The sequence below is a fragment of the Canis lupus genome, chromosome 31, assembly GCF_003254725.2.
Source record: "Canis lupus dingo isolate Sandy chromosome 31, ASM325472v2, whole genome shotgun sequence".
Taxonomy (NCBI): domain Eukaryota; kingdom Metazoa; phylum Chordata; class Mammalia; order Carnivora; family Canidae; genus Canis; species Canis lupus.
The window spans coordinates 36,767,098-36,784,377 of record NC_064273.1 but is presented as its reverse complement, the minus strand read 5'-3'; the positions used below and the strand labels follow the sequence as shown (position 1 = coordinate 36,784,377).

Here is a 17,280-nt window from a genome sequence, read left to right as displayed (position 1 = left end):
CCATCAGGGGAGCACCAGTGCCCAACCATCCTCCTGTCCAGAGGAGCTGAGGCTGAAATTTGCATCTGCTGGTTTATATTACACCACTACTGATGCCAGGGCCACCACCACCGCCTCCACCATGATGTCCTCCACTACAGCATCACCACACCACTGTCACCTCTGTCATCACATCTACTACCACACCCACCATGGCCTCTACCATCACCAGCATCAACACATCACCACCATCTCCACCACCACCTCCACCACAACCTCCTCCACCACCAGCATCACCTCTGCCATCATCAACACAATACACTGCCACCACCTCCACCACAACCTCCACCATGACCTCCTCCACCACCACCATCACCTCTACCATCATCAACACCAATATACCACCACCACCTCCACCACCACCTCCACCATGACCTCCTCCACCACCAGCATCACCTCTACCATCATCAACACCAATACACCACCACCACCTCCACCACCATCTCCACCATCACCAACATCACCACAGCACCACCACTTCCGCCGTCACCACCACCTAATAGGATTGGGCCTATGCCTGGGCCAGAACCTAAGCCAAGTGCCTTATAAGCCCTGTGAGCCCGGTTCCTCATAAGAACCGCATAAGCTTGGTGTCATCATCACCCTGTCATGGATGAGGACTCTAAGCCATAGAGAGAAGAAGCTGGCCTGGCCAGTGTGGTCCCGCATATGCAAACTCAGACCCTCGCCCCCCGGTCTAAGCCCAGAGACGGGCTGGCGGGAGAGCCCTGGTGGAGGTGTGCAAGGGCAGCAGGGGTGGTCTCTAGGCCTCTCTGCTGCCGTCACTGGCCCGTAATGGCATGTGCATTCTCTGTTTGCCTTGTTTTCCAATCGCTGGTATTTCCGATGGCATGCTTGGAACAAATATTGACTTAGGCTCCCCTCCCAGAGGAAAATAAGCCAATTCAAATTCCTTATCTTTCGTCTATCAAGCCGTGATTCATTTTCTCTGGCTTTTATAATCTACCAGGGTTTTACATACGCTTCTATAAACTCTTATAAGGCTTTGTCTGCCCTCGAAGCAAACCAGAGCATTTCAGTCTGGATCTCACGCCCCAGCTCCAGGAGTTAGAACTCCACCCGACCAGCCCAGAGAACAGTCAAATTACAACCCATCTGTGGAATTGCAACTTTTCTATCTTAGGGGAAGTTAAAAGGGAAATTTCCATTGGCTTATTAGTGCCCAAGAATCACAAGTGTTTAATATAGAAGACAGGCTAAAAAGAGACCAAGACCAACATCCCACATTTTATGTTTTTAAATACTCAAGAAATAAATGCGTGACACTGAGGAAAAGATTGTAGGCTATCTACCTCTCCGTCTACGTGCAACTGCAATCCATCCGCAATTCACCTCTAATTATAAATTTCAGAGACACACAAACTTGAGCACATTAATCACCCTGTTTTGCTCCTTGTTTTAGGAACACTTAAGGAAAACATCACAGTCAGAATGGATCACAGTTAATCGCCAGGCAGGCAATGGCTAAAATAAACTCTGCGTTAGGCCTCATTTCCCTTTCCGAGTCAGGAGGTATTTTTCTGGTCACTGCGTTTGCAAAGAATATGAAATAATAGCAGAAAGTACCCTTTCTTACCATGGGCCAGACTCACTGCATACATTCTTCTAAAGAAGAGAGGTGCCAGGGGCGCCTGGGTGGCTCAGGCTGTTAAGCGCCTGACTCATGACTCTGGCTCAGGTCATGATGTCAGGGTTGTAACACCGAGCCCCACGTTGGGCTCCACACTGGGCGTGGAGCCTGCTTGAGGAGTCTCTCTCTCTCTCTCTCACTCTGCCCCTCCCCACAGCAGGTGCATGCAATCTCTCTCGTTCTCACTCTCTCTCAAATAGATAAATAAACAGAATCTTCAAGAAGAGAAGTCCCATATGTTGGAAATGCTCGAGCGTCAGCAACAGCAGAGCCACACCTCCCACCTGCCCAGCCAGAAGCGGGTCTGCATCCCAGCTCCCCCACCCTTCTACGTGTACACCCACACCTCTCTATCCCTGGATCATCTCTCTATCTCTGTATGTCTGCATCGGGGTCTTCGTGGCATGCTTTGAGGATCAGAAATAGTATGTATGCTTCACCAAATAAATGGAAGGAATGGAAAGGGGACGAAACACGTGGGTAGAAAGAGACTTTAGGAGACAACTCACGGTGTCTCACACACGGTGCCTGGGCCTGCTTTGGATCCTGACTTGAAAACGCACGCACGTGTGTGTGTGTGTGTGTGTGTGTGTGTGTGATATGTTCCCCTTTCCTTTCTTGGCCATCATTTGGTGAAGGACGCACATGATCTTTGAACGTCAAAGCATGCCGTGAAGGTGGGTATCATTCTTCCCATTCTGCAGATGTTAAGGCTCAGAGGGTTTCCAAAGTCACACAGCAAGTGAGCGGCGATGAGCAGGGAGCGTGCGCGTGAGTATCCAGCAGGGAGGTGATTGATGGTCAGCGAGGGAGCAGGGAGGAACTGACGGCGGGGGGGTGACTGCCGTGGGACGTGGAGGCCACCGGGCGGAGCTCGGATGCAGCACGTGTACAAAGCCTCCTGGAATTGTAGGAGAGTTAGTTTGGGGGCAAACACAAGGCGGGGGGAGGCCCTTGCAGAGCCCATCCCTCCTCAAGCTGGGGGTAATATCAGCCCCACCTGCTTGGAGGCACTGTGAGCCTGCACGGGGCGGTGTCTGCACTGAGCCCGAGCCGCTGGAGTGACCATCACACCCCCCTTCCCCTGAAGTCTGCGCTGTGGGGCACGGAACCCAAAGCCAGCCTTCCTGGCCCCACCCCCAGCTCTGGTACTCGCGCACCCTGGGGCCGCGGGCAATTCTGTATTGCACACTCCCCGCATCTGCAACGTGCGGCAGACGCCAGGTGGCTCTACAGTCCTTACAAAGGTGTGTGCTATGTCGTGGGCGCTGTACAGGTGTCTGCTAGCAGGTGGCGTCCCCATTTTACAGATGTGGAATCTGGGCGTCAGGATCATGCAGCTGGCCCTACAGCAGTGCAGATGCAAACCCTGGTCTGCCCGGCCCAGGGCTGCTGGGTAAGCAAACAGGGTGATGGCAGAGGAGGGAGTGGGGCGGGGGGTTCGGCTAGTGACCTGCGGCACGCCACGGCCTCCCAAGACCCGTCCCTTTATCAAGCATCCTCTCTCCGCTCGGGCACGTGGGAGGCCCTCAGGAAACGTCTATGAGGGGAAAGGCCTTGGGGGGCACCGTTGCTCAGCACGGCAACAAGATGAAGCAAAACTTGGTGTGGGAGTCGAGAGACATGGAAGCCCTGGTTTGTGTGCAGCCAGCCGGCAGGCAGGGGACGCCGTGACGTCAACACGCACTGGGCCACCGGAGGCCAGCAGCAAGGTGCACGGGGCTGCAGGTGAAGGGACGGCGCGATGGGCTCTCTGCACCCCTCGCCGCCTCCAGACCCATGACACCGCGAGGGGACAGCCACTACGTGAGGAGACTTGGGGACAGGGAGTGAGGCCCAGAGGCCAGAAACCCACAGATCTGCGTGCCTCAGGCCCTGTAGCCCCCTTCCCCACCTTACGTGGCAAAGTCTTTGCAGACAGGATCAGATGAAGGATCCCGGGAGGAGATTAGCCCAGATTATGGAGGGGGGAGCGGGGGCTTAAATGAAGTCACAAACTGGCAGGCAGCAGAGGGGGAGGTGACACACAAGAGGATGGGTGGTGTGAAGACGGGATAAGAGTCCCGAGGACGCTGGGGCCGGGGGTGTGCTGACAGCCCCCGGAGGTGGGGGAAGCAAGGACCGGCTTCCCGCTGGAGCCCGCAGGGCAACGAGAGCCCCGCAGGGCCCTGATTTCGGGGCCGGGGATGCGGAGTCGGGACTCTGGCCTCCAGAACCGCGAGACCATAAATCTGTGCTGTCTCGGTTGTGCCGATGAGTGGGAGGGGGCCGCAGCAGCCCCAGGAGCTGGTGCCCCCGGCCCCCGGCCTCTGCTCTCGGGCTGCACTCGGGACAGGAGCCCCTGCAGCTGTGGGAGGCGCGGAGCCTGCCTATGACGAGTGGGAGCAAACCCCTGGAGAGCCCGGGGGTGGGGTGCGGGTTCCAGGGGGAGGCCCGTCCCCTTGCCGCCCAGAAGAGCTGCTGTGGGCTCGGGCTGGAGCAGGGGCGGGAGGGAGAGGAACGGTCTGCCCAGGCTGGTGATGTCCATGAGCAGGACGCAGCTGGCAGGCCGTCTGAACACCCCTCCAGCTCGGGCTCCCGGGGCGTCTCAGGGCCCGTGTCCCCGCGCCTGCGTCCACCAGGGGCCGAGGCCCCCTCTGCACTGAACTCGTGTGTCACGGCCCATCCGTTCATGGCTTCTGTCACTCTTCTGGGTCGCTCTCCTGCTTTTCTACTTCTGGCATCTGAGGTCAGTCTCCCCGGTTATAAATAATGGATCACAGGGGACTGGAGGTGCAAAAAGCAGAGAGCCCAAAGGCCAAGAGCTGTGCGGAGATGGCGCGCCCTCCCAAGGACTGCTTTCCGCCAGGACGTTTCGGAAGGTTCTCTCTGCATTCAGTTTGCTTTACTTCCTGAGTTCCCGTTCGAATAGGAGGTGGCTCTTGGGGCCTGACCCTTGCATTCCCCACACCCCCCTGCACTGGGCCCCCACCCGCTCGCCCGTCTAATCTGCACCCCTCCTTCCAGGGTCTCTGTCCAGCCCTGCTGTCTCAGGGTGCCGAGTGTGGGGCGGTGCGACCCACTCCAGGGTCCGGGCTCCTTCATGCTCCGGGGCGCTGGGGAGGATCACCCACGGGACACCCCCAGCATGCAGCCCTCAGCTGCGTCGGTCGGGGCTAAGGGGGTGGCAGTGACGGCGGGGCAGACCTAGCCTGGGAGGCAGGAAAACCCTCCCCACCTGGGACCCTGAGCTCGGGCACTTGGGAGGGTGAGCACCCCGGCTCCCACCCTCTTTCCCAGCAGAGAGGACATAGGGGCGCCAGGAGTGTGTGGTGGAGGGGCTGCTGGCGTGGGAGCTGGTCCTGCCTGGGTATCCTTGGGGCGGGTGACAGGTGGCCGCAGAGCCTTGGCCACTGTTAGGAGCGGGGCGCAAACCCCAAGAACTCCAGGCGGCCCAGGCCTTGTGGCCCTTTCAGGGGAACCTGTGAAGGCTTTGGGAGGAGAGCTGACGCATCTTCCTGCTCCAGCCTCTTTCCCGGGAGGTACACGGGGAACCACGACCTCACCCAAGTATTCTCCAGTAATCATTCACCACCCCCGACCTTCCCGAGACCCATGCTGGGCTCTGCACTTGCTTGAAACCCGGAATCCAGAGCAGAGACAGCCCAGGACGAGAGGCAGAAGCGGGTCAAGTTCTCACGTCCTTCCGTTCACCCCCGCTTGGCTGGCCTGGGAAGCAAAGCCCAGTCCCTCCAGTTAGAGACCCCACGGGAACCACGGGAACCACGGGGACCCTCCTCCCGTTACAAGGCCACGTTGTTTCAAGTGCACGAGGCAGGCGCACGGAAGGAGGCGTCTGTTTTTATTCAAAGTTCCTTTTCGTGACGCTCCTCAAATAAAACATAATTTTACATTGCCTTTGAAATAATTATAAACCCCCCAGAAGGACGGCGGGGCGGTGAGGGCGGTGAGGGCGGGGACACCTCATCCTGCAACAGTCGTCGCGTGAGCTGGGGACGGGCGCGAGCCGAGGCCAGGGGCATGGAAATCCGAGACGTGGGGCAAAGTGGGCAGCTCAGCGGCCTCGGGACGTGGAAGAGAAGTCTTTCCTGCCTGCCTCTGGGCCTCCTCGGTCCCCTTTTCTTTATATGGCCTTGAAATTTCATTAGAAAAACTGCACACGGCTTTGCTGCCCGAAGGGAAGCGTGTCTGAGTGTGTGGGCGAAGGGGTCTCGGGCTTCCCTGCCCCCCTCGTCCTTCAGAGGCTGCTGGCCTCCTGCGGAGCTGCCACACGTCGCTCCAAGGTCAGGGGTTCTGCTCAGTGCCGCTGGACTTCTGGGGGTGGCATGTCACCGTGATGTGACCTCAGCTGGGGCCTGTGTCTCCCCAGCCATGTGAGCCAAAGACCTGCGTGCGGGATCCCTCTTCCGTTTGATGCCTGGAGCTCCCAGTGGCTGCGAGCCACCAGCCCCCCGGCTCTTTCTTCTGGAAGCCAAGCCTCGGCCCTTAGGAGGGGCAGGTGGGGGGTGGAGGCGCCTCGAGGGGCCCCGTTGGTGGCCGGACCCCCATCGGCTCCGGGGTGGCCTCTCAGGCTGTCTGCTCTCTCCCTCTGGAGGACATGCAGAGGGCTCGCTGCAGGGACTGAGGCCGAATCAGAAATCCAGACCTGTGGGGCGGGGCGGGGGGGCCGGGAGGGGCCGAGTGTCCCAGGAGGCCTGGCATCCAGCCTGTGACCTCAGCTGCTCCTGCACTAATACCCGGGGGGACCCAGGGTCCCCCATCCCTGGAGACCCGTCACTTCTCAGCGCCTCCCTTGCAAGGGCCACCCGTCCCGCCGGTCTCCAGACACTACATGCACCTGCATCCACGCAGCTCCCTGAGCCTGGCACCCTTTTTCTTCACCTGTTTTGCACGGTGCCACCAGCACAGCTTCCAGAAACATCTGTGGGGGGAAATCCATCGCTCCTACACTTCCCCCATGCACTCCTTTGCTACGGCGAGCTCCTCTCTGGACCCCGGGCTCCTTGGAATACCTGGGGCTGGCTTTGCCAGGGGGGCACGGATGCCATCTCCCACCTCTGCTATTTGGGGCACAGCTTTCCAAACAACACATGCAAAATGAGTTCAAATGTGTGCTGGGACCACAGCCATGCATCTGGGCGGCTCCAGGAGGTTTGGGGGGGGGGGAGTCTTCAGCCCTAGGGACTCCAAATGGCCAGGCCTCATTGGCCATCCCTGGGGTCACATTTTCCAGCCCTTCTGGGGTCTGTTCCGAGCCCCGGATGCTCTGTGATCCGCGGCGCCGGCAAGATGAGGACGGGGGGCTTGAGGGGCTTCACCGAGAGATTTCAGGGTGTGCATGAGCCTCGAACCACTGCTCACATCTCAACTTTGCCCTGCGTGAAGTTTACAGAGCTCCACTCTGAGCAGAATCACTTTGGGGGCCGCTCCCCACGCGCTCTGGGGATGGCCCGGTGACAGCCTGGCTTGCCCGCCTCGCCCTGCGGCTTCCATCCACCGCCAGCTCTCCCATCTGCTCTGGCAGATGCAAATTCAACATTATTAAAGATCTCTAGATGATAATGTCAACCGCACTGCCTCTTTTTCTGTTATTTGTAAGGCTATAAAAGTTAAAAAAAAAACAAAAACCAAAACCAAAACCACAACAATTCTCTAAAGGCAGAAGCTGTGAGGATAAAGAGCCTGAATCACTGGGCTCCGTTAACTGTTCTGTTTACAAAATAAATCAACCCGGTGTGCAGCTGACCCCCAGAATGCCCGGACGCCATCTGGACGCCCTCCCGGCCACCCTCCGCCGCTCTTTGGTGGGGCTGATTGCGGGACAGGGTGGCGGCTTTTCCTTATGGTCGTGTTCTGGGCTAAACGGAGAGACGTCGTGCCAAATCCTGCCAACTCCTGCCATTCCACGGGGGGCTCTGACTTTGTTTCCCCAAAGCACCTGCGCCTCGTCTCCCCCAGGGCTGAGCAGCTGCCCCAGGCTGCACACGGTGCGGGGTGGGGGGCCGAGGGCCTGTGGGGGAGGCGAGGCCAGCAGCCCAGTGGTGGTAAAGCTGGCGGAGGCCTCCCCACCCCACCCCCGGGGCCACCACAGCCAGCGTCCAGCCACACACTCCGCCAGCACAGCTCCTTTCAGCAGCAGAATTACTTACTGTTAAGTGCTGTGGGCATCACAACCACCCCCTCCAGCAAAATAAATGCAGCTGAAGCCTGGAACCCTAATGCAACCGGAGAGCTGGCGTGCACTCGGGGCTGGTTGTCCTAGTTCATCTGGGCCCGCCTGCCTGAGAGCTCACCCCGCCCGCCCGGCCCCCTCACTGCAGGCCCCCAGCTCCACCTCCGACATGGTGGGAGGGCAAACCAAAGGCATCTGTGGTCAGGAAGCATGGTACCACCGAGCTGGAAGGACCTCGGGGCTGGACGGGCCCGCATGTCACCGAGGGCACCTGGACACGGGCCCCATGTGCGCAGGGACGGGGGCCATCTGCCAACCCTGGAGCCCGAAGCCGGGGGTCTCGGTTAGACTCTCCCAACTAGACACGGAGATCTGACTGCCTTCCATCCACAACGCGAATAAATAGAACAAATAGATACAAAGGACAAGGCCTTTTCTGTGGCGCTTGCCACATACCGGCCATGCTTTAGCGCCGGACACGCATTTACGCCTTTCATCAGAGTGACCGCGTGCGGCAGATGCTCCCTTCACCCCACTTCACGGGTGGAGTCACCGAGGCATGGAAGTCACTCGCGTGCCCAGGGCTCCTGGCAGGAGCCGGGTCCAAGGCAGGCGCACTCGCCCCGGAACCCGCGCTCTCGACCCCGACACCACGCGGCCAGTAGACGGACGGGGTGTCCCTGCATCTGGGAGGCACCCACCTTCCCCGAGTGGTTTCCTTCCCCGCCTCTTACATGTCACCCCTCACGGACCACGCCACACGCAACACCGATGAACACGACTGGGTTGGGGGGGGCTTTCGGGAAAATGGCATTTTCCAGAAAACGCAATAATACGCCCATTGCAATAGACCTAGGCTTTGCACACTGAGGAAATGAGACTGTTGACGGTCACCAGGCGGGTTCACTGGGGGTGGAACCGATAAGCGGAACGCGGACGGGACACACAGTCTTAGGAAGGGAGGAGAGCTGACCAGTGCCACGACGTGGACGGGCCTGGAGGACGCCGCGCTCAGGGAAATGAGCCAGGCATGGAGGGATGGTCCCGGGGGACCCGGAGCAGTGGGATCCAGGGGCAGAAGGTGGGCGCCAGTGGATCGGGGGAAGGGGGGAAGCCGGAGAGTTAGTGGGGGACGGAGCTCCAGTCCGGGAAGATGGAAAAGTTCACGACGGGTGGCGGGCACAGCCGCACAAGGACGTGAGTGTGCACCACGCCACAGAGCTGTGCACCCGGCAACGGTTAGGATGGCAAATTTTAGATCCGTAGTTTGCTATCACTTAAAAAAAAGAAAAGACGTCCTGCAGGGCATGTAAAGCAAACGCGCTCGCTGAGACGACCCGGCTCTCGGTTAACCTTCTAGACCGGGCTTTCAGGGGTGCCGTGAGCTTCTCTTCCGGCAAAAGGTCCCACCAGGGTATCAGCTCGGGGACCTGGGGAGCAGATGTGGCGCCGTGCTGGAGCTGAGGGGGGACGGGTGGACGGGGTGGGTGCAGTCAAGGCAAATAAACCACTGTCAACTATAGAGATTTTTTTTGAGGTTGCAAATGTCTGGGGCCATCTCCAAAGAGCTGAGCGCCGTTTGTGCAGTGGGCCCCCCAGGTGACCACACAGCGAATGTGCCGGGGACAGGGCGCTTGCGGGGTAGCGCATGAGCCTCTTTTATTCCTGCAGCTGCATTTTTACGCGTGCATTCTTAGAAGATTTTTTTTTTGAAGATTTTATTTATTTATTCATGAGAGACACACAGAGAGAGGCAGAGACACAGGCAGAGGGAGAAGCAGGCTCCCTGCACAGAGCCTGATGCGGGACTCGATCCCGGGTCTCCAGGATCACGTCCTGGGCCGAAGGCAGGCGCCCAACCGCCGAGCCACCCGGGCGTCCCAGAAGATTTTTTTCTAATAAGGATTCAGAACGCTGGAAATGCACATGCTCAACTCAAAATGGGGAGGAAACAGCCCCACGAGCTGAGCAAGAGGCTGTGGTTCCCTCTCGAGCCATTCGAAGCGGGGCCACGAGCTTGCAAACTGCACCGGGCTTGGAGCCGGGTCCCCAGGCTGGGGCTCGTGCTTCCGGGGAGGATGGCAGGTAATGCTGGGCCGGCACGTGCCAGCCCGGTGGTCACCTCTCACCTCAGCGTCCTAGTGGCCGACGGGGAAGTTCAGACGCGGGGGTCTCCTTCCCTGGGGTGGGGCCAGCTGGTGGGCTGCTGCTGTCTTGTCGAGGAGGATACCTGGGGGTCCCTTGTGTCTGCCGGGTCCCCTCTTAATCCTTCCAGCCAAAGACCTCCGTCAGCTCCCAGTAAGCGAGGTCTGCTCGGTCATCAGAGGCCTGGGGGCAGGTGACTGGGTGTGGATGGCTCAGCCTGTGCCCTCCGCCGTGGGAAGGGCGTCGGGGGCATGCCCATCCCCCCCAGCCTGCAGAGCCAGGACAGGGGCTCCCGTGACCAAGGCTACCTGTGCACCCGGTCCCGCCGTCTGACCGCGGGGCCGTGTCCTGGGCTCCCCGTGGCTGGCTCTGCCATCAGCTGCTCGGCCCAGTCCCTGTTTCATCTTTCATCTGCACGTCAGTTCACGTGAGCTGCTGACGGGGACACCATGTCCTTCGTCTGCTCTTGCTTCTCCTCCCTGACGGCCGGAGCTGTGCTCTGCACGTTTCTGAGGCCAGGCGGCCCTGAGCCCAGGCTGCCGGCCCTCCCGGCTCTGTTTCCAGCAAGTTGGAGATGAAGGTGTCCTGGACAGGGGGACGCAGAGGGCCCGGGGCCTTGGCTCAGGCTCACAGAGGGCTCGTGGGGATACAAACCAGTGACAGGAGCGTCCTGGGGGAGGCGGGAGCCTGGGTCTTCATGCAGGACGTGCTCACTGAGCCTCCCCGCGTGGCCGGCTCACCCTAGGCCCTTGGCTTACTGCTTAGCGCCATCTGTGGCCACCCAACGGGGCCACCACTGCTGTGCCCAATTTTCCAAGAAGGTGACTGCCCTCGGTCCCCCCATCCCCTGGCTGGATAGAATTCAGAGAGGCTGCGTTTCTAAGAGTTTCCGTTTGCACAGTGCCCGTGGGGGCACCGCGGGCCGGCAGGCCCATCTACTCGTTGAGGAAGAGGCTCGACACCCACACGGTGTTCTTGTTCAGTCTCGCCTCCCAGTTGTGACGCAGCTGGAGACAGAGGGGTCATCGCCAGCTGGGGGGCGGGCCTGGAGGCAAAACGCGGCCCCCATCGCTGCCCGACCATCTCCAGTTCTACGCTGCAAACCAAGACGGTGTGGGACGACTCCCATCTCCCAGCTTGGAGTCTCCACACATCCCAGCGTTGCAATTCGCTTCTGCCACCATTTCAGTGTCCGCGGAAATATCCTGAGCCATAAACACTCGACGGAAGGTACACAGACGGTGCTCGAGCCACCGAGGGTGGCCGAGGGGAGTCCCCGACACCCGGCGGGGGTGCGGGGCGAACTAAGAGCAGCGCCCGCGCCCGGAGGACTCGTCGCCCGCCTGCCCGGCCGGTGCACCCAGCCCCGCGCGAACCGAGAGCGAGCGGGCCCCTCCGCGGCCGGGGCTCCGCTGGCCCTGAGCGAGGGCAGAGCCGGTGCGCACGTCTTAAAGCGAAAGGAAGTGTTCGCTGGGCTTTGCCAGGTGGCAGGACAGACGTGTTTTCCAGGAGGGGGAAAGGTGCCCAGGAGCCCGGGGCCCGGAGGGCCCTGCCGTGCTGACCACACGGGACTAGGCGGGGGCGGCTCAGCTGCACCCTTCAAAGAAGAGAAGACGGGACTGCTCTGAAGGAGCGAGGCCAGCCTGCGTTTGCACCAAGGCCAGAAACAAGAGTGGAGGAGCCTGAAGCCCCTTGGGGGGCGCAGGGAGGGGGGTGGCTGGCCGGGCTGCGGAGGCCTCAACTCCAAGGGCAGGGAGGAGGGCCTGGCCACGAGGAAAACCGGGTCAGGGCCCTGCAGGCGCCCGGGGAGGAACCGTGCACCGCCTGGGATCCCGGAACCCCCGCACAGCAGGCCCTGGGCTGAGTGGACGCTGGCTCCCTGGGAGGAGGCGGGACGGCCGAGCGCACTGGGCCCGGGGAGGGGACAGCAGTCCGCCGCGGGGCCCACCCGCAAACGGTGAGCCGGGAACCCTCTTCTGTAGATATTTTAACAACCTTCCAAGGCTGCTCTTCCTTTTGGTTTTTTTCTCATTTGTTTCCTTGTTTCAGAGCAGAAACCACTTACCAAAGTCAAGTGGCTGTTTGTTTTTTTTTCCGACATGGGTTCCAGCTGCAGAGTGAGGCTGGGGTCCCCGCTGCAGTGGGGCCGGGACGAGGACGCAAGGGCTCCGAGTGGCCGAGGGTGGTCCGGGCAGAGTGCCATGACCGGGGCACTGTCCCCGAGGGAGCCACCAGGCCAGGGCAATGCACCAACGGAGGTGTCCCTTCCAGAGGCGGTAGGAGCTCCGGAATGGCCATTCAGGCCCAGATGAGGGTTCTCAGCAGCCGCAGCCCAAAGCCAGGCCCTAGGGTCGCACGGACGCCTCACTCCTCTTCATGCATAAGATCATGGAACTCATGCCTGGACCTGCTACCAGGCGGGGGCCCCTCCCCCTCCACAATGCCAAGGGCATCATCCTGGCACCCCCAGGACGTCCCAGCTGAGCACGCCCTCTCTCTGGATGTACCGTGGGCAAGAAAGGAACAGGTACTGCGGCCAGGGGCAGCAGACGAAAGAAAAAAGCAAACCCTCTGAGCAAAGCAGAGAAGCAGCAGCTTCTAGAGAAGAGTCCTCTGGAGATGGGGTCCCCAGCTATGCAGGTCTGGGGACCCTGGCTCCCAGCTCTCGCCTCCAACAGGAGCAGAGGAGGAGGGATGTAGGGGACAGGTGCACGGAGTGAGGCTGTTCCCTCGGCCATCTAGCTGTTCCTAACCTGGGTCCCCCTAAGTCTTCCCAGTCTGCAAACCACCCCACCTGCAGGGCCCCCCCAAGCCAGTCTTCACCAAGGGAGGGAGCCTGTTCATCAGGCCCCCCCACTGCTGGCACCACAGCCCTGCCCCACTGGGAGGGCCCGCTGTGTCCTCCCGTCCGTCCCTGGGCGCCCTGCAACAGCTGTGGTTTACTCTCTGTGAGGCCATGGCCTGGTGGAACCGAGTCGCGGGCGTCACGTTCACACAGGACCCAGGCCTCGGCTCAGGGTGGCTGATTGATAGCTCGTCTGCAGAGCGGGCTAAGGGACTGGCCTCGTCAGGCCAATTCCACGACGGGTATCCCCACCTGACGCAGAGGTTGATCTCGCCCGGCCGCGGGGAGGGAGGCGAGGCCCTGGGAGCAGCCTGCACAGCTCCCTGCCACCCTCACCAGCCACCCCTGCCCTCCGAGCCCCCTCCGCACAGCCGCTGAGGAAGGGCCGCAGATGGAAGATCGGTCCCCCCAACGCCACCCGGGACCCCCAGATTCCCACTGCTGGTCTCATGCTGTATCACCCCGGGCTGGTGGGGGAGCTGTGCATCTAGAATTCTCTACATGTCAGAAAGCTCTGAACCAGCTGTCTGAGCGAGGGCTGCAGGGTTTCTTCAAGCACCCGAGACGCCTGCAGTGTCATCACCCCAGGTGCGTCCTCAGACAAGGCAGGTGGCCTCCCCTCAGACAACTGGGGACCGATCCCCCTCAGCTTTGCTGGGGCAGGTTGCACCGGCAGGAGTCACTGCTGTGACGGCTCTCCCCCCATGTTTGTGCCCTCTCGGCGGGGAGCGTGAGGTGCCCAAGAGCTGGGTGACTGGAGCAGCAGAGGGCAGAAATGAGGCGGGGCCACAGGACTGGGGGGCGCACAGCAGTGCAGACCCAGCGAGCAACCCCCCCCCAGCACGCCCTCCCAGAGGACTCACCGGTGGGGGTAAGTGTCTGTGTCCATGACCTTCTGCGGGCCGGGGGAAGAGCTCTGAAGGATAAAAGGGAGACAGAGCACCCCCGAATCCAATGCTTGGGGCCTTAAGGAAAGAGCATTTGCTGCAAACACTCTTAGTGGAGACGTCTGAGGTCCCCACGATGCTGCTGGGTGTGAGGTGAGGGGCCCAGTGTCATTTTGTAGCACAAACGTGAAAACCCCAAATGCTTTGGGTCTCAGCTCTCAGCCAGGCCCAGAAGCCCAGGGATGAGCCTCCAATGGCGTCAACAGCAAAGGCAGAGGGCGCAGAGCAAGGTCAAGAGCCAGTAAGGGACGTTGGGGACACGGGAGAGGTGCAAGGGGCACAGCCCACCTGGGCCGCCCCCTCCCCTGTTGGATCAGTGAAGGCCACTTGTGGACAGAGAGGGACTCGTGCGCGGGGCCGCCTGTTCCCACAGGGCCCCAGCCTCTCCGCTCGCACCCTCGGGGGTGCTTCTCACGACCGTCCATCAAGCGGACACGGGAGCGGGTGGCTCACAGCTGCCCAGGGACTTGCTCCGGGCCACGGGGCGAGGTGGGGCGAGCACTGAGCAGCAGGTGCGGCCCCTCCCAAGGCACGGCCTCCCTCCCGAATGCAGGTGCGCCCACACGGCTGTTCTTCCCGCAGGTCACCCCAACCTCAGGTGTGTCAACTTCCGAAAACCAGCCAGGCCGCGATGCCGGCAGAGCTCGCCAGACCACGCTCACCTCCCACCCTCCGGCACCTCGCTCCCACTTTTTAGCCACTTCCAATCGAGCTTCTCGGGGAGGCCTTTGGGAAGTTCTGGGGAGCAAGCTGCCACTTCTGACCTGGTGGCAACATCTCATCTCCCCTCTTACAAAAGATAAAAAGGGCCAGTCTTTGAGAATTCTCATCTGGTGGGGTAGGGGCATGTGTGCGGTTTGTGCTCGGGCGTGCATATCCGTGTATGCCTGTGTGCGTGTTGTGCGTGGACACGCATGTGCACATGTGTATGTGCACGCGTGGGCATGCTTGTGCGTGCGTGTGTACACTGAAGCAGAGAAGTATTCAGCCGAGGGGCCTATCTTCCTTTGAGGGGGCTGTTAAATCCCGGCTCAGTCACAGGGGCCTAGTCCTGGAAGCCGGGGGGCCGGGGTGCGGTCCTGCCCCCGCCACTGCCCGACTGCCCAGCACCGATGAAGTGAGAGTGTTGACAACCTGGCCTTGCGGAGGCTTCCTGTTCCCGGCTCTCTGATTCTATTAAAGCGGGTGGTGGTGGGGGAAGGGGAGTTCCACTTCCCTGGGATGGAGATGGGGATGGCGAGGGTGCGGGTGGCTTGCCGGCCAGTCCTGTCAGCTGGCAGAGGCACTCCGGAGACCTCCGGAGAGACCCCCCCTTCTGCCCACGCCTCCTGGCCGACTGGCTGGGGGGCCCTGCCCCGGGGGGGGGGTTGTGGGTGGGGGGTGGTCCTTGAGAAGAGCAAGGTGAGAGGTGGCAGCTGCAGGGCTTCCCTGAAACGTCCAGCTGAAGTTTGGGAGTGATTCCTCACTTGGCTTCCCCCCACCCCCGGGGTTGGGGGGGCTTCAGGAGGAGCTAAAGATCCCCCCTCCAAGCCAGCTCTCTTATTGTTCCTCTCTGCCAATCAGAAGCAGGGGCCCAGGGCTCTGGACTCAGGCCAGGGGCTTAGAAAGGGAGGCGCCGGGAACAAAGGGGGTCTGCTCTGGACAGTGGAGCCGGTTAGGGCCGCTGGACACTGGGAGGGCTTCGGGGCTCTGGGGAAGGGCAGAGGGACCACAGGGTTGGTCCAGCCTGGCACCCGGCCTCTCCCTGGGCCCAGGGGCAGGGCCAGCCTCAAGGAGCCCCTCTGCTGTCAGAGCTGTCCATCTGCGGGTCCGGATGGGGGCCAGGAGCGGCCCCTGGTCCCTGCAAGCCCCGCCCCCCCGCACCTGCTCCCCGCCACTGCCTGGGGTGGGGTTGGGGGGGTCGCGGGTCCTGGGTCACCCTCCCTGCCCCAGTCGCCACCCCTGCACCCGGACTGTGTCCCGTAGGGCAGCCCAGGGGCTCGGCCGCTCTGGGGTCTTTGGGAGGGACAGGGCGCGCTTCCTGCACCAGCCCCTGAACCTACAAACTCAGTGCGATGAGACCCGGAAGGGGGTGCACAGCAGCCCCGCAGCGCCCGCCCCCAGCCCAAGTTCTCGGAGGCTGCAGCCTGGACTCCGACCCTGGGACCCCAGCGCTGCCCCAGGGAGGGGGTCCCCGCAGGGGAGGGGTGAGCACGGGGAGGGGGCTACCTTCTGAATGCGCCCATCAATGTCCAAGTAGATGGCCTTGGGCCGGTAGCTGGAGGAGCCGGATCCCATCTTGCGCCCAGCGGCGGCACTGGGACTTTTGACTGTACTTTCTCGACGCCAGCCGCCGCGGGGAGGGCGGGAGTGGGAGGGAGGAGGGGGCGGCGGTGGGAGGACGGCGGGGACCAGCCAACCAGGGCGCCGCCACCGCCACCGGTGCGGGTCGGCTGCCGCCTCGGGCCGCGTCTAGGCTCTGCTCCGCCTCCGGCCCGGCCTCCCTCCTCCTCCCTCTGCCTGCCTCCCCCCTCCTCCTTCCCTCATTTCCCTCCCGCCCCCTCCTGCCCTCCTCCTCCTTCTCCTCCTTCTCCCCCTTCCTCCCCATCCCTCCTCCCCTTCCCTTCCCTCCTCCCCTTCCCTTCCCTCCTCCCCTTCCCTTCCCTCCTCCCCTTCCCTTCCCTCCTCCCCTTCCCTTCCCTCCTCCCCTTTCCCTTCCCTTCCCTCCTCCCCCTTCCCTCCCTTCTCATATTAAGGCACACCCCCTCTTCTTCCGTTTGACTCCGGCTGCCTTGGGGACAGGGCCAAGCGGGAAGATTCTCTCCAGGTGACCTCTGGACAGGTGCCCATAGTGAGTGACCCCTCTGGCTGCAGTGCTGGCCACCTCCCGTGTGCCAGAAATTCCCAGAGCGACCCCCTCCGGCTGCAGCCTGGTCACCTCCCAGGTTCCAGAAATTCCCAGAGCGACCCCCTCCGGCTGCAGCCTGGTCACCTCCCAGGTTCCAGAAATTCCCAGAGCGACCCCCTCTGGCTGCAGCCTGGTCACCTCCCCTATTCCAGAAATTCCCAGAGCGACCCCCTCTGGCTGCAGGCTGGGCAGCTCCCCACATGGACAGTTGCCCTTAGCGATTCCTTCGCCCCAGGTGGCTAATCAAGCACTTTAGGGACCTGGGGCCCTGAGCCGCGGCGGTCATTACTGTCATCCTGGCACCGCTTAGCATCAGGCAACTCCCGAGGCTCAGCCTCTCCCTGCCGTGATTGCCACCCTCCTGTAACTCGCCTAGGAAATGGGAAAAGTTGCTTCTCATTCATGCGCATCCTTCTCCTAAGTTCTCTGTACATTCTTGGGAGTGACAGCCTCTTCCAGCTGCACCCAGAGCTGAAATGGCAATTTTATTTCTGTCCTTAATGGAGCCAGAGAGAGGATTACCCAGCCACCGGCTCTTGCTCGATTCAGCGCTGCTCTGCCCACCGCCACCCCCGCCCCCGCCCGCCACCTCCC

The 17,280-nt window shown here is 61.5% G+C and overlaps 1 protein-coding gene across 4 annotated transcripts in view; it reads right to left on the bottom strand.

Annotated features, from left to right (window-relative positions):
• The window catches only part of PDE9A (phosphodiesterase 9A), an 87,229-nt gene extending 71,068 nt beyond the window's left edge, over positions 1-16,161 (bottom strand). For all 4 annotated transcript variants that reach the window (XM_025462071.3, XM_025462072.3, XM_025462074.3 and 1 more), the window contains exon 1: positions 16,008-16,161. In XM_025462071.3, the coding sequence (XP_025317856.2) occupies positions 16,008-16,076 (69 nt within the window). In that variant the 5' untranslated portion in view covers positions 16,077-16,161. The remainder of the gene's footprint in view (positions 1-16,007) is intronic.
• Between the last annotated feature and the right edge of the window lie 1,119 nt (positions 16,162-17,280).